This window comes from Barbus barbus (genome assembly GCF_936440315.1).
Source record: "Barbus barbus genome assembly, chromosome: 41".
In the NCBI taxonomy this organism is placed as follows: domain Eukaryota; kingdom Metazoa; phylum Chordata; class Actinopteri; order Cypriniformes; family Cyprinidae; genus Barbus; species Barbus barbus.
Window position 1 is genome coordinate 18965694 of NC_136719.1, and position 17136 is coordinate 18982829.

At 35.5% G+C, this 17136-nt stretch overlaps 2 protein-coding genes across 2 annotated transcripts; one reads left to right on the forward strand and one right to left on the reverse strand.

The window, feature by feature from the left end:
- Nucleotides 1–440: 440 nt before the first annotated feature.
- cd63 (CD63 molecule) lies at nt 441–11459 on the forward strand. Its single transcript, XM_079402030.1, has 8 exons — nt 441–724; nt 3120–3204; nt 6372–6554; nt 7532–7606; nt 7693–7785; nt 10293–10439; nt 10650–10733; nt 10835–11459. The coding sequence occupies exons 2-8, from the start codon at nt 3139–3141 to the stop codon at nt 10898–10900; spliced, it is 714 nt and encodes a 237-aa protein (XP_079258156.1). The 5' UTR covers nt 441–724; nt 3120–3138; the 3' UTR covers nt 10901–11459.
- LOC306860367 (LETM1 domain-containing protein 1-like) lies at nt 11367–16300 on the reverse strand. Its single transcript, XM_079402029.1, has 9 exons — nt 16000–16300; nt 15550–15707; nt 15327–15442; nt 15154–15236; nt 14019–14205; nt 13790–13891; nt 13545–13697; nt 13356–13452; nt 11367–12569 (listed from the first exon to the last, which is right to left on the reverse strand). The coding sequence occupies exons 1-9, from the start codon at nt 16116–16118 to the stop codon at nt 12496–12498; spliced, it is 1089 nt and encodes a 362-aa protein (XP_079258155.1). The 5' UTR covers nt 16119–16300; the 3' UTR covers nt 11367–12495.
- Nucleotides 16301–17136: the final 836 nt, after the last annotated feature.

Below are 17136 nucleotides of genomic sequence, written 5' to 3' on the forward strand. Positions count from 1 at the left end.
TCAAATTAATTGTAGTTAGTATAACAAACAACATGACTCCTTAACACATTTATTAGTGATATGAACTGGTTAAGTGTTATATATGATGCAATAATCATATGATCAAAAATATGAAGTTTTATTTTATTATCTTTTTTTACAGCTGTTTTAGTCTTGGTTTTAGACTTAATACTGACACGTACTGGTGTAAAAATATTTTGTTTACTGATAATACACTCATCCATATAATATACATAGAAAAACAATTTATAATATTATTGAACATGACTGCTGGTCACGAGGCAGCGACCTCTTCATGTAGAATAAAACAGCTGGTACATACTTAATTAAAAGTGAAAAACCCTTTTAATTAGTAAAATACTGAGTGCACCTTTAAAATGTGACGCTCGTATTGTTGTTGACAATACCTTTTAACCATTATGAACTATTTGAACTGTTTTAGGCAATTTATACGATCGAGGAGATGCATGTTTAACATTTGATGGAAGAAAATCTGCGAGAAGATTGTGTTTTATGTGTGTGTGGATCTTTAAAGAAGTTTGAGCACAGTTTTAGCGTAACTTATTGATGAATGTACTAGGCTCACTGGCTCAGCCTCTTTGCAGAAAGGGGTGGGGGTCACTTTTACACGGTCTCACATCCGCGTGCTGTTGCTTGGACAGATAGCATCCGATGTTTCACTCTACAGGTTTCCTGCAGACTAGACTTGACATTTTGACCAGAGGTAACGTTAAAACATCTTTATTTCTCGACACTTCTAATTCAACAATGTAACGTTAACGGACATTTTTCGAGTAAACTCGAGATTGAAGCGAATGTCTCACTTTCTCTTATTAGAAGTACTTGTTGTTTGTTATCTTAAGTAATTAGTTTTAACTGGAAATCTTCGAAATCACACGCGTTGTGTAATTAAGTTAACCCAGTGAATACTCACGTTGTTTCCTCTCCTTTGCGATTTTCTTGTGTCGTACTATGAATTTCAAGTCAAGAGAATTTCAAGTCCTCAAAACTTCAGACATTTGGGTGTTTTTTTTTTTTAACATGCGAAACCTGTGTTTTGTCAGATTTAAAATACGTTCGTGTAAAGCCTTCTAAAGTTAAGGATTTGGTTAAAAAATAAGGCGTTTGTTTAACACACGAAGACGGGGATTATCAGGAAAAAAGATGTTACTGTTGAGCCTCGTCATACACAGAAACTTTATTTACATATTTATTATTTATTTACAACCGGCTTAGCGACTTGGTTAAAGAACGTGTAGCCGTTAAAAGCCAATTTGACAGTAAACATTCACAATTTATTTAAAACATCAAACTAAACTCAGGTGACATTAATCTCGTGACTGCAGTCAGATGAGGTAATAACCACAGTTTCACCTTTCTCAATGTTTTAATTTGTTACTTGTTACTTAAGACATTTTTAATGTCAATTTTTACCTGATTAATTTCCTTTTTTGGTCTATTATATATTAGGCCTTCGTATCCAAAACCAACATTTTATCTTACCTTTATTTATTTCGTCTATAGTCAATTTGTTCACATCTTTCTCTCAAAGATGTTTACATTTTACATATAATAATAATAGTAATAATAAAAAACGTGGGTTATCTCTTGTTTGTATCTTGAGTTACTGTCCAGTGATACTATGTCTTGTATGAACTAACAAACATATGTCCACCCTGGAAAATCTTGGAGGAAAAAATCTGGTCTATTTATTTTTAAAGGTTATAGTTATCTATACAATTGTCTTTTTCAGTCATATCACTTTGTAATCTTTCGCAATTCATCTTTACATATTCTTGCCCTTTGACTATTTTAGTTTCTTGTTTTTTATGGTTTCTTTCAGTTACCTGAAAACAGTGTTAATTTTGGCAGGCATTTTTGATTTAGTCTTAGTCTTTATCTTGAGACGAAAAAGCTTAATAGTCTTAGTCACATTTGAGTCATTTGAGTCTATCATAGCTTTAGTCTAGTTTTAGTCGACGAAAAGTCATTGCATTTTTGTCAACTTTTAGTCATTACTTTTAGTCAAACTGCAGTTACCACATTTATTTTGGTAGCTATTTTATATGTAGTATTCTAACAAAAACAGTCATCAATACTTCTCTCTTTAGAAATCAATTAAGCTTAGTTATGAGAAATTTGAATCAAGGATTGAATTTGGAAAAACTGGAATACATTTTCTTTTTTTGGTAGAAATATAAATTAAACTCATTTTTCAGATACAGTAGGTTTACTTAAGAAGTATACATTTATTTAACATCTTTTGTTGGTTAACATTTATGACAGATAATTAGGAATGCTGTCCATTTAAGACGGAAGGTATGCATGCTATAGCCCACTGACATACATTCAGTTTTAACCCACCTGTTTAAGCTCACTTAAACCATAACCGACTGTATTTCCGTGAGATACTCTACATGAGAGACATGTGGACTGCTGTGTGTGTATTTGAGCACTGAGAGAACTGATCGCGCGCTGTATGAGAACTGAAGAAGTGGAGCGCGCGCGAGAGCACTTCTATCAGCGCGTTTCCGCCTATGGCACCTTCACTGACTTTAAGTTAATCGACAATGAATTGTGACTCCTGGGAAAAACGGGACGTCTGGTCACCCACTCCCTAACCCTTCGGGTGCTGAGGCCATTGTTTCAGATCGCTAGTTCGCGTTTTGGTAGCCTATCCGTCCACCACGGCTGCCATGCAAATGCCCCTTTTCCAATGACAGAGACGCACATTTTGAAAGACAAGACAGTTAACTTAGCCTATAGGATGTATTTTGAATGTCCGGTAGTCCTCAAATAACATTTTAGTCCCTGTCTCGTCTTGTTAACGAAGACGCGCATAAATTTCGTCATAGTTTTTATCATCAGATATTAGTTTTAGCTCGTCAACGTCTAGTCTTAGTCACAGAAAAAAGGTTCGTCGATGAATATTTTTCGTCGTCGTCTTCGTCAACGAAATTAACACTGCCTGAAAAGGATATTTGACTTTGATTAATATACAGTTAATCAATACACTGACCTATATACTGTTTCTGTATTTTTAACCTTGCAGGTATTAAGGGCAGTGAGTTCTGGTCATTTACTTTCATTAATGGGTTTTTACCTTAATTTTTCTACAGGATTTAATTGAAAAGCACCATGGCTGTAGAAGGTGGAGCGAAATGTATCAAATACCTGCTCTTTTTCTTTAATTTCATCTTTTGGGTGAGTAACAAATAATACCTTTATTATTTCACGTTACATTTTGCATTTGCTAAGACATGTGTTATAACTGCTGACCCATATTCCTGAACTACAGTTGGCTTATTGCATGTTATCTGGAGACTTTATTGTGAAAGATTTATATGAAACGCTTTCCTAACCCTCCCCTTTTACAATTTATGCTGCTTCACGCTGACTTTAGCTTAGTGAGGTGCTTTAACATAAAAAGGAGAAATAAAATGGACAGTTTTTTTCTTTACTTCTCATATAAGTCTTGTGGTATACCCCCCCCCCAGAAAAAACTCAAAGTTTTGAGTGTTCATCGTAGCAGTGACTCACAGTCAAGGAGTTCAACAGAGTAAAAAAATTCCTCTTTTAGTGAATGGAAAGCCCAAAACTTTCACAACATACAGTAATATGTGTTTCCTGGCTTTGTCAGATATCAGGAATACAATCATTTAGTGTTAGCCTGTAGATCAAACATGGCTGTTGAGTTTTCAAAGACCAATCACTCATGAGCACGGGTGTTAACTCAGGAACTGCATGGGAAAACCTTCGCATAACATGCTTAAAGCTAATGAGAATGTTGTAGTGAACTCAATTTCATTTAATTACCCTCCAAACTTGTAGAAAGACAAAACCATTTCAAGGCATAAAATTAAAGTAGTGCTTAATGTTGAAATGTGGTTTTGTTGTTAACACGTCGCTGTTAGTTGACTTTGGGGATTAAAGTGTTTATGGCTGTCCTTCAGCAGCTCGCTGATAATGTAGGCTTCTTTTTAGGTCACGGAAAATAGCACTCACTTTATTCCAGCAAGTTTGTTTGATCACACAACGCACTGCTTTCTCATGCATTCATCTTGTGCGGTTGGTGTTGACATTGTTTGGTGTCTAAGCATTCCCTGGTGTAAATGTGCACACCACGCACTCTGTATAAAGTGTAACCTGAGCATTTAGTGGTGTGTTTTCTGAAAGAAATAAAAACATTGTTGCATGTACAGCACTCTATCCTTCAAATTGACTAATGGCCATGTACTTGTATGAACTGACAGCTTGTTTTTCACATATACAGACCCCAAGCTCATTTTAGCACCTTTATCATCTATGCTTCCTGTGATCACACAAGCACACTGAAATTACTTTCTGTTGCACTATAAGGATGTATTTAATTTTCTAAAGTACATTTGAGTATTATTATGCATATAATTATAGGAAGGAATTATTTAGGTATCTGTCTTGTTGCAAAGGCAGTGGCCATTTAAGCACTTTCTGGGATTCAGCTTATTTTTGTTTTAAGTTTTATATTTAATTTTCTGTTTATTCTAGTGTACCCCACGGTACTTGAACGGTTTACTCAGAAATCCTCCCCAATGAGGATTTTCACCATTTCTAATTTAAATAAATGATTTTTGGCACAAAACATTACTTTAGATATGGTATTCAGTGAACATCAAAATAAATGAGAAATGTTTTAAAAATATATTTCCACAATCAAAAAAAAAAAGTGTACAGTTCAGATTGGTTTAAAAACAGTATATGTGTGCAACTAGTGTAACTTCCCCAGGGAAATTTTGTTGTGTCTGAATACGACATTATAATTTTTTTATTTATTTAACTTTTGGTGCATTTCCTGATACAAACCAAACATTCAGCCGTTAACAATTCCAGTGATTTTGAGAATTACAGTTGTGTTTGCATTGCAGCAACAAAGTTTTGAACTAAAAAAACAAAACAAAAAATTCAGGAAAAACTACTCTGTGGAGCTTTGTACTAGGATCTCTTATATTTCTATGTGAAAGCAAGAGAAATTTAAAAGTTCAGTTTCAGTCATGTGATTGATCTTCTTATTTGGGACGGCATCATGTGACTTTCCCCATATGAGTATCAACAGTCATCAATGACACATTCAGTAAAAAAAAATGCCTATGGGCTGATAATAGGCAATTAAATACCACTCCTTATTTGGGACATTGTCATGTGTTTCTTTGTGTAATAATAGACACTTGTGGCAATTTCAAACGTATATCTTTATTTCACTCAGCAGGATTCACCCTCCTGTTATTTTCTCTTTGTCAGTTTTGTTCAGATACCTGCTGCTACTTATTACCTTCAAATATTTGCATGGGTGTTGCTTTGTATGTTTGCCGGATCGGTATAGTCATAAAAGTTGTTCTGGGTTGTTGACTTGCTGCGAGACACCCATACATCCTTCATTTGTACAGCCGACATATACGTATTACTAAACATCCTTTACACTTTGCTCAGCTGTGCCGATCAGTCCTACTTTACTTAAGAGACATTTACACAGTACTTTATCTGTGTGATAATGATGGTGTGTAACTAATTTCCTGATTACTGACAAACTTTACATAGCGCGATGAATAGATATTTCAAGCCATCGCCAATGGCAAATTATTGTACTGCAATTTGCAATGACTCGCATAGCTCTAATAACTTCCCCACACCTAGTTACAACTACCTTTTTATTTTTCTCTTTAATGCTAACACAAACATCCTACAGTCAGAATCAGGGTTAGGGAACAGAGTAATGAAATAAGCTATGGTACCATTTATTTTCTTTACATCTTCAGCGGAAAACAACACTTAAAAATTAAAGTTGATATTAATTACTAAACTGAAAAGATAGGGTCACATTTTATTTAAAGGTATCCTTGTTACTGTGTAATTATACATTTAAATACTGAGTGATATTAATTACCGACATGTACTTATATGGTTAGGGTTTGGCTTAGGGTTACTTGCATGCAATTATGCATAATGTGTTGTTATTATAATAGTAAGTACATGTAACGTGTGTAACAAGGACACCTTAAAATAAAGTGTTACCAAAGATAGTTACATCATAACATAGTCTCAGATCAGAATTTAATAAATAATTTTATTTAATTTGAGAATGCAAACACATTGACTTATGGCTTCTGTCTTGAGGGCCATTCCAGTTCCTCTTTTTGGGTCTCTTTTTCATCATCGTTCTTCTGTTTCGGTTTTTACGATTCCAAATAAGTAACTGTTGTAAGTTTAATAATGTAAGTTATTAGCAGGTTAATATCAGTTTAACTACAGAATGAGGAATAACGCCATTATTATAGAAGAGCCTTTTAAAGTCACTGTTTTTCCTCTCACTTCCTCTCTCTGTCTCTTATCCCTAGCTGTGTGGCCTGGCCTTAATAGTTCTGGGGGTATTGGCTAAAGTTTCTATCAGCACCACGGCCGTCATCAAAGGATACTCCGGGTCTCCTCTAGTGCTCATAGTGGTGGGAGTTATCATCTTCTTCATCGCATTCTTTGGCTGCTGTGGTGCCTGGAAAGAGAGTCAGTGCATGGTCACAACGGTAAGAATGTGTGATGAAAATGTTCATGTTCTAGTGCATATAATGAGATTCAGGGATTCAAGTAAATGTAATTTAATGGGTAGGGTTGCTTCAACTGTTTGCACTAGGGGCTAAAATTAGTTTGCACCATTTATTCTTAATGCTTTGGTATTAGATCACAAGCTCATTGTAAACAAAGGCCTAGTTACCATGTATGACATGACATTTACCTTTATTGATAATCCAGTAAGCGGCTTTCACATTTGTAAATAAGAAGTAGTGCTGAAATCCATGCATTTTACTTTTAATTGTTAGGTTTGTTTTGATCTTATTTTACCCTATGCAGAAGTCAGCTGTCAAAAATTTCAGTTGCTATAATGCACATTTTTCCAGATTTTAATATAAAATAATTACATTATAAATTACATAAATGGTGAGTATTAATGGAAAAATGGGGAAAAAAGACAAGTAAATCTTAAGTAAATGTATACAAGTGTATTTGTGAACATATACTGTTGACTGACTGAAATATGAAGTTTATATGTGGCGTTAAGTTTAGTGGTGAAGCACACTAATATTCAAGTCCGTTCTGGTGAGGAGAGTGTTTATGGATACTCTGGCTAAACTGGGAAAGTGATGTCATCAGAGAAGGAATGCCATTCCAGAGTTTAATCCAGTGTTCAGATTTTGATTAAAGATTACCAAGACAAACTTTTTTTTTTTAAATTGATCACCTCGAGACTAGCAATGTGTGCTAAAAAAGTAAATAGTGTAAATTTTGATTTTGTGCAGACTTTAAATCTTGTCCAAATAACTTGGTACACATTTACATTATTACACTACATGTAGACTTTATTTCCAGTAACTTGCTGCTGATGCGTTTGTTTACATACTGACTGCTGTAAAGCTGCAGCATGTCTTTGTTGACATGGTCAACACATGGCCAACAGGACAAACCAGATTCCTATTTTACCTCTCCTTTATTTATTCTCTCCTAGTTTGCTGTTATTCTATCCCTCATCGTCATCACTGAAATCGGAGCTGCCATCGCTGGATATGTATTGCGTCAGAACGTGAGCACTCTTCTCATTGGCACTTCATTTTTATTAATCTGTTTCCTAGTACCATTTGGCTAATAATAATTTATCTTTCTCTGCAGCTGACTGATCTGCTGAATAAAAGCTTTCAGAGCATGATCACAGGATACAATGAAACAGACAACCGTGAAGCCATTGATGCCATGCAGAAACATGTTAGTAAACCCATACTTCTTACATTTTGGCTGTGCTGCTTGTCCAAACAAGGCCTGTGATCCTGCTTCGATGACATGATTGTGTCTCAAGAGTTTCTCCCATTTTGTTTGCTCAGTGCCATCTGTTGACACTAAACTGACATTCTGCTTCCTCTTGTGCTGTCATGTGGCTAAATGTCACTTTAGACTTGTGCTTAATGATTTATATAAATTATATATATATATATATATATATATATATATATATATATATATATATATATATATATATATATATATATACATATTAGGGCTGGGCAAAATAACATGTTATCGCATTAACGCATTCATTAATTAACGCTGACAATTACAGCAGGCCTAAACACTGACAGCAGGCCTAAAGACTGCTGCAGCGCTCACATGAATGCTCCCAATAAAATTATTTAGGCTAAGCATCAACATTCACAAACCACTGTTCATTGTTATTTTAACAGAAAAGCAAGCATGGGCTGCTGTGTGCATGGTTTGGCATGGCAGAATACGTCCAGCGCCCCCTTTAATATCACTTAAAATCTGACATCTCAGTTAATTGAGATCTCATAAAGCTCTGTTATAACACAATGAATATATGCACAATTAATCTTCTATAATGTCTACACTTCGTGTGTTATAATGAGAGGATTCGTGAGCACACAGTTTTCAGCACTGCACAAGAACTTTTGAGCGGTGAGTGGATTACTTAAATGCCTTTGATTGGGCATTGTGTTCCTGAAATCAACAGAAATGTCTGTGATTGTCTACATTGCTCAACGCGGTAAACGTGTTATAATAAAAACTGCCTATGCTTGCTCATGTTAATCATTGTCATGTTATATTAGTTGTTGTTTTTGTGCAGTAGATGAATAACAATTTATGTTTTTAGATATTTTATGTTTATATTTTATTCACCCACACACCGCACACACACACGATCCTCTATCCACCCGCACCCATACTCGCCCATCAAGTGTTGTCCCGTGCCACACTCATTGGGTCCCGCGAGAGTGTAAGTCTCTACTCGGAAGGTGCCTGTTATAATGTTATGATCGAGGCTCTGGACTCTGAGCATAACTTGCTTTTCTATAACAAACTAGACAAAATAGCTTTGATTTTATATTTAATTTGATTTTATTAATGTATAAATTGAGATTTACAATAAATATTTTAACTGCTACTATGTAATGGGAATACTGCTGTAAAAAAGGACCTTATTTGTATAAAGTGTTTGCAAACAAATGTTATTGCACTTTTATTCATATAGCAGCACTTTTAACACCACTTTCAAATTCATTATTCAATTTTGTGCATAAAAATCCGATTAATCGCTATTAAAAATTAATTGTTGCCCAGCAATATATATATAATATATATATAATAAAAGGCCGCTCTAAAATTGGCAGTTTTACTGTATTGGGGGTGGTCCGGAAACCAGTCAGTATCTGGTGTGACCACCATTTGCCTCGCGCAGTGTAACACATCTCCTTCGCATAGAGTTGATCAGGTTGTTGATTGTGGCCTGTGGAATGCTGGTCCACTCCTCTTCAATGGCTGTGCGAAGTTGCTGGATATTGGCAGGAACTGGAGCACGCTGTCGTATACTCCGATCCAGAGCATCCCAAACATGCTCAATGGGTGACATGTCCGGTGAGTATGCTGGCCATGCAAGAACTGGGATGTTTTCAGCTTCCAGGAATTGTGTACAGATCCTTGCAACATGGGGCCGAGCATTATCATGCTGCAACATGAGGTGATGGTCGTGGATGAATGGCACAACCATGGGCCTCAGGATCTCGTCACGGTATCTCTGTGCTTTCAAAATGCCATCAATAAAATGCACCTGTGTTCGTTGTCTATAACATATGCCTGCCCATACCATAGCCACACCGCCACCATGGGCTACTCGATCCACAGCATTGACATCAGCAAACCGCTCACCCACACGACGCCATACACGCTGTCTGCCATCTGCTCTGTACAGTGAAAACCGGGATTCATCCGCGAAGAGAACACCTGTCCAAAGTGCCAGACGCCATCGAATGTGAGCATTTGCCCACTAAAGTCGGTTACGACGACAAACTGCAGTCAGGTTGAGACCCTGATGAGGACGACAAGCATGCAGATGAGCTTCCCTGAGACTGTTTCTGACAGTTTGTGCAGAAATTCTTTGGTTATGGATTCTTTGGTTATGCAAACTTGATATGCCACACCTATGAGGTGGATGGATTATCTCGGCAAAGGAGAAGTGCTCACTAACACAGATTTAGACAGATTTGTGAACAATATTTGAGAGAAATAGGTCTTGTGTACATAGAAAAAGTCTTAGATCTTTGAGTTCAGATCATGAAAAATGGGGGCAAAAACAAAAGTGTTGCTTTTATAATTTTGTTCAGTGTCTATTACAATAAGTCCAGTTAAATATGAACTCAATAAGTCCAGTTAAATAGGAATTCAATAAGACCAGTTAAATATGAATTTGTAATGTCTTCTAGTTCAAGTGCTGTGGAGGAAACTCCTCTGAAGATTGGTCGAAATCGAAATCCGTCCCTTCCAATTCAGTCCCAGACACCTGCTGTAAAAATGTCACTAAGAATTGTGGTAATGGAGCTATCCACGACACCAACAAAATCTACACAGACGTAAGTGCACTTTGGCTGTCTCTTCTGTACTATGGCATTTTTACAAAGAAAGTCCTCATAGCTACAAAGAAAGTACTCATAGCTAAAAAATCTAATTTATTATTTAAATTTCCTTTTTTTAAATAACACTGGTTCAAATTGTTTATTGGACAGAATATGCGGGATGTGCTATAAGCACTTAGGTTTTGTTTTTGTGTGTGTTTGACACAGGGATGTCAGCCCATTCTGGACAAACTTCTAAAGCAAAATTTCCTGTGGATCGCTGTGGCAGCTCTGGTCATTGCATTTGTGCAGGTAAGACCAGCAAGATTGGTTTTCCTATTATATGCACATCAAAACATCAATGCAAACTCCCCTTCATACACTAACCAATAAATTTGTTTGTTTTTTTGTAGATCACAGGCATTGTGTTGTCCTGCATTCTGATGCGAGCCATCCGCAGCGGCTATGAGGTCATGTGATCATACAGCACTTCATCCATATCAGCACATCACTTAAAGCTCTTAGAGATTGTTCAGGTGTTTTTAAAACTATTATATAAATGGCAATTATTTCCCCCCTTGCTTTGTAAGTTGATAGTACTCATTTTCTTTGAGAATGAAATATCTATGACGTCTGTGCTTCTGTGAATAATCCAGTAATTAGTCTCCTGTTAAGTCTCTGATTTATACTTTAGACATGGTTTTAAACTTGATCTTTACTGCAGTGACATTCCAATGGGTTACAGGACAACAATCAATTAATAACTGATATGGCAAATTTGATACATTTTATAAAACATTTGTGTCAAAAAATAAGGAATAAAATGTTCTAAACAAGCTTGTCCTTGTCTTAAATATAATTAACTTAAATATTAGTTATTTCAGTTTACTACTGTGTTGTTGGTGAATCAGTGCTACTTTAATGAGGGATCCAAACAGAGACCATAAAGTTTGAAGTCTTTTAATAGAAGTTCCAATCTTTTCATACTGCATTGACTATGTACTTTAACACCGAAACAAACAGCATTGCCTCTTTATATAAAAACAAAATAATGCAACACATTTGGCAACATATAAAGATAACGGCATGAACTGCACCTCATTTGTACATGTGTTCTTAAGTAAAAGGCACCTGTTAAAAGGCTGAATAAGAAGATCAAGTTATTTCAGAACATGTATAGACTCATTTAGCATAACATAAATGCCATGACCAAATAGCCCAGTGATCACAGCAAACAGCTTCTTATTGGATAGGACAGGAACAAGGTGCAATATTGTTTATGTAGTCTTTAGAACTCAAAAATAAATAACAAATGTTATTAAAATAAGTATATGCTGCATTATAGAACATAGCTTAATAATATATTAAGGAATACACTTTATCTCCAGTATTTTTAAAGCCTGTAAACCTCTTTTCAGTTTTGACATCAAATTTAAAACATAAAAATGGGTTTCTATAGTAAATATTTTAAACAATCTGAGAGAGAAAATAGAAAAATGAATGTGATGGGTGATGCTTGTCAGTGCAGGTTTTAAACAAAGGTACAAAATCAATTCACAATTGACTGTGCATGAACAACTGTTGTTAGTAGAATAAATATTCAGAATGAAAACATTTCAATGTAAGACCAATGAGCTTTAATTCCAAATAGATGCATTTGGCATATGTTTAGTGTGCTTTTTTTCTCCGATGTGGTTAGAACCTCTCCCAGTGCAAATGTACATAATTAATTACACACCCATGAAATTATTAGACAAATTCCAGAATCCCGATGACATATTTCAATGACCATGTCCCTCCTATCTGTTCCTTACTGAAGTAAACAAAATTGGATACATCTCCAAGAAAGACTTTAAAGCATGTCACCCTTTTTAAAGAATAATTCCTGCAAAAACCTAAAAAAAAATCCATTCATTATGAAAGTAACATTCGACTAAGCCAAAAGACTTGTGTTGCGCTGTTTGGATTTGCATACACGAGTCTTGTTTGTTCCCGCTGTGTTTTGCCTTTGGGTATGATGGTGGATGATCTGTGCCAGGCATTAAGAAGAGAAGCCATCTACTTCCTCCAGAGGTCAGTGATGTGGGTGTTTAGGGAAGTTTACAGTTAGCAGTACCATACAGTGCAGATAGAGGGAGGTCTCAGACTCTGGTCAAACAGGAAGGAAATGTAATACCACAATGAATGTGCAACACAGTAACTGTCAAGTCAGTTTCAAAACAACAACAGTGGTTTCTTCTGTGCTATTTGTTCATGCTATTTAACCAAAACCACTACAATTAGGAAACATTCAGGGCATTTTAAAAGAAAACTTTAGAGCACATCTATGCTCAAATACAGAATACTCTGCAGTGCACACTATACTTCAAAATATTGTGACTATAATGATTAATATAAATATGCTACACTGTTATCTCATGTTTTCATCTAGTATTGTAAAAAGTCTTACATTTTGGCAGTTAAATGAAATAGTTTAAAAAAAGCAATTGCTTTTGGTTCATTCTTATTTCACATTAAATTTAAATGTTTTTCACAGAAGGGATTTTGGACATCTGTTTTTATCACTCCATAAATCTATAAAGTACTTTCAGCAGCCAGGAAATGTTTTTAGGAATAAAATGTTGTATAAAAGCAGACAAATAATATACTTTATAAACAAACCCTTATGTAAAAAAAATTACTTCATAATATAGATAGCAATAAAACTATAAAGTTTAGTGTAAGTTCTATTGAGGTTCTATTTCTGATTTTTTTTTAAAAAAAGGATAAGAAATCAGCCTTTAAAGCCAATAATTCCTGCTCTAAAGACGAGAATGGCTCGGAGTAAAACGACCAGGTTTTCATCTAGTAATTATGACCTGGCATGAATGCAACATAAAAGTAGCATGCTAGTACGCTAGTCATAACAAAACCTTGATCTTATGACTTGTGTACCTTTGAGGTGTGTTGAGAACTGCAACCACTGTGTGAGCCATTCCCGGCACTGTCCTGGACTCAGGCGGTCTGGATTCAGCCCTCTCACATAACATGCCTAGCAGATGTGAAGTAAAAATATTCTTCAAAAATCTCGAAATAAAGGCTACTAACAGAATGTAACAGGCAAAATAAGGAGTGACCTCTGACCTCTCTGAGCTCTGCGTCGTTTAACTGATGCAAGCCTAATCGAACAATGGCACGGTCAAGCTGCATGAGTTCTAAAGCGTGGCTGTTCAAGCGTCGACCAATCCAGAAGCCTGGGAGGCGGGGCGTCAGAAAGAGCAAAGCACAGAGGTGTCTCTGCAAATACATTTTAAACAAGACTAAGACTAAAGACTAAGTACTTTTGAAGTGAAGTTCATTGTTAAACTAGCTGATTATCTGGAGCTCACCATCTGATCTGCATACATTTTCTTGATACCCAAAGGAGGTCCAGAGAACAAAGCTCTCACTGCATGGACATCAGACACCACAGGATGGACTCCACTTCGGACCTGCAGACACACATTTATAATTATTAAAATCTGTATATAAAATCTATAATTGTCAAAATCTGAATAAAATAACTAACAAAGGCTAAGATTTTACACATTTGTAAAATAATGAATTAGCTCAGGCTACCTTACTGCAGAGCTCTGTAAGGCGGCTTTTGAGTCGGCGGTCTTGGACCAATGTTGACGTGCTCTCCATCCCTTTGACTATAACCCAGTGGTGCTGGGCTCTCTGGGTGTGATACACCCCCTGAAACTCCACCAACTGCTGTGGGGTCCAGAAGTGCCGGATCAGAAGCTGGCGAGGATAGAGGTACCTAGAGGACAATGCAGGCATGTGATCAGCTAAGTAAAACACCCCTTACCCCACTTAATAATAATAATAATAAAATATTATTATTATTCAAAATATTTTTATTTACATTTAAAAACTAATCAAAGAAATATATTACTATTGTAAACAAGTTACTGTGCTGTAAAATAAAAAGCTTATTATATATATATATATATATATATATATATATATATATATATATATATATATATATATATATATATATATATATATATATATATATATATAATAAACTATTAATGAAAACAGTATTTCGATTGTGAAAATTAAAATCAATAAATAAATATTACTATGAAAATAATACTATTGGACTGTAAAATAAAAATAATATTTAATAACAATAAAGTTATAATTATTCAAAGTGTTTAAAATTATTAAACATCTAATTTAAAACAATAAATTAATCTTAAATTATAAAACAAATTGCAATAATACTATTATACTGCAAAATAAAAAAAAGAGTATTAATAATAACAAACTATTGTTATTAAAATATTTAAATAGTTTACTTTTATATACATATTTAAATATTTTGTTTACAATTTAACAATTAAATCAATATATTACTTTTGCAAAATATTTTTGTAATATAGCTTTGTATTAATAATAATAATTTTTATAATACCTAGCTATACTACAATAATAATTAATTAATTCTTATTATTATTACTTTAAAATGTACCCATTTTTCATTCAGATTGACAATTCATGTGGGTCATACGTGTCAGGTCAGAAATTTGTATAAATATGGAAAAATCACATCCTTGAGGGTGGATCAATTAATGGAAGAGCAACAGATAATAAGGGAGACATTCGATATTCAATCAGCTTCAAAGATGCAGAAATACTTCATAATTGCTAAAAAGACAAAACACTGAATAATCAGCAGAGTAAGATGCTAAATACTCACATAAGGATGAAGACCACATAGTTGGCAAAAGGAGGTATTGATAAGATGACCAATGGAATGGCTCTGATCAAGTCCCTGCGGACCTGAAAGCAACACACAACAATGATAACAATTTAATACAACTTATAACAGCAATATATCCCATAAATATCTGCTTCAGTTCTTTGACTCGCCTGCCTGATTTTCTCCATATCACGGTAAGGCAAATTCTGGTGCTCTATTCTTTCACTGAGCATGCAGGCTACGATTCTTCTCACTTCTTTACCATCTTGAAACAGGAGTCGGAAACCTTTATAGAAAATCATAAAACCAATATCATAACATATTTGGCAGCGATGGTTTGAGAATAAAAAAACAGTAATATTTTATTATTAAAGAGTTATTATTCACTCTGACCTCTCATAAAAGTGCTATAAATAAAGTAAAATCGTGGAAAGCGACGTTGCAGGAATCTCTCATATTTCTCATTGGCCCATTTCAGACCGGACACAACGCTTCGACCGACCCCGTGTCTGGCTTGTGAAGAAGAGTAGTGTCTAACAAACCACAAACTACTACACAGACAGACAGAAATAAACAAACAAATAAAAAAAAGATGTGTGATGTCACAGGGTAGGGCATGTGCTGTATTTCCTGATGAACCCAATGCTTTTTTTTTCTTTCTTAAAGGAGGATAGACAATGAGAAATATTTATTTTGGCCCCATTTGTATTATTTATGATGAAACGTCATCATCAATATCCTTTCATAACGAGTCTATTTGCAAAAAACACCTAACTTAGCTGTATGGTACGAAAACCGGCGCCTACATTTGATCGATCATTCTGAACTTGTTGTAAATAGTACCTGGACTTTGTGGATGCCAGTCTAGGTGTGCAGAGACTTGCTTTGACCCCGACAGGTCGTTTTCCGTACATTAAGATCAGTGAAGCCCCGCGGCATACCCCTCTACAGGACAGCGCCATCTTGGACTGAGCAGCTGACAGTTCTACGTGGGCGTGTCTTCAGGGAATGGAATGCGGGCGCGACGCTGTGATTGGCTGCTTCAATAACCGCATTACCAATGCGCACCATGGATACCGTAGTATTTATGTGATAGGAGCAAGCGGCAACCTCCCGCTCCCTCTAGTGAAACCAACACGGAAGTGATTAAAACTGCAATTCATCGACTAGCCGCTGGAGGCTGGCTCCAAAAGGGAGTCACATTGACTCTCCATGTTAAAATGCCCAACTTTACAGTAGAAAAAAACATGTTTACAGCCTGGTACAAAAATTTATTTTGGTCTATATAGCTAATTTTGCCCTTCATGACAACTGTGAGGGGGGTAAATTTTTTTATAACTCATCCATTTAAATTATATTAAGCCTTAAACGTCTGCATAATTAAGGGCGTGGCCACTTGAGTGACAGGTTGATTGACGTTGCTGTCTCTATCTGCTGTCTGTTAGCCGTCACGTTACCTCAGCCGCTGAACTTGGCATCTCTGCCGTGTTTCTGCTTTTGTTTTATACAGTCTATGGCTTTTTTCGTTATTATTTCTTAAAATTATCTAATAAAATGGCTTGTTGTGCGGTTAATTGTACTAACAGACCGTCCAAGTCTAGGCTCCATTTTTTCCGGTGAGTGATATTGTAATGTAATTTTATTTATTAATTTATTTATTCTTTATAATTTTATTTAAAACTTAACTACACTCCAGAATCCGACAGACTGTGATTGGCTGTAACGTTAGGCCTGTAATTAACGTTACTGGTTAAGCGTTTTCCTCCAATAGAAAACTGTTAGGCTATAATACAAACTCTGTGGCTTAAAGAATTAAAACCGATTAAAACTGTTTTTAAAAGACGAAACTCAGTGAGAACATGATTAATAAAGCATACTATATACAGACAACCAGGCACCTCAGTTCCGCCCACGTCCCGCCTCATTGCCCATTTTGGATCATCCGGGAGTGACGCGCGGTGACGCGTTGCCAAGATGGCG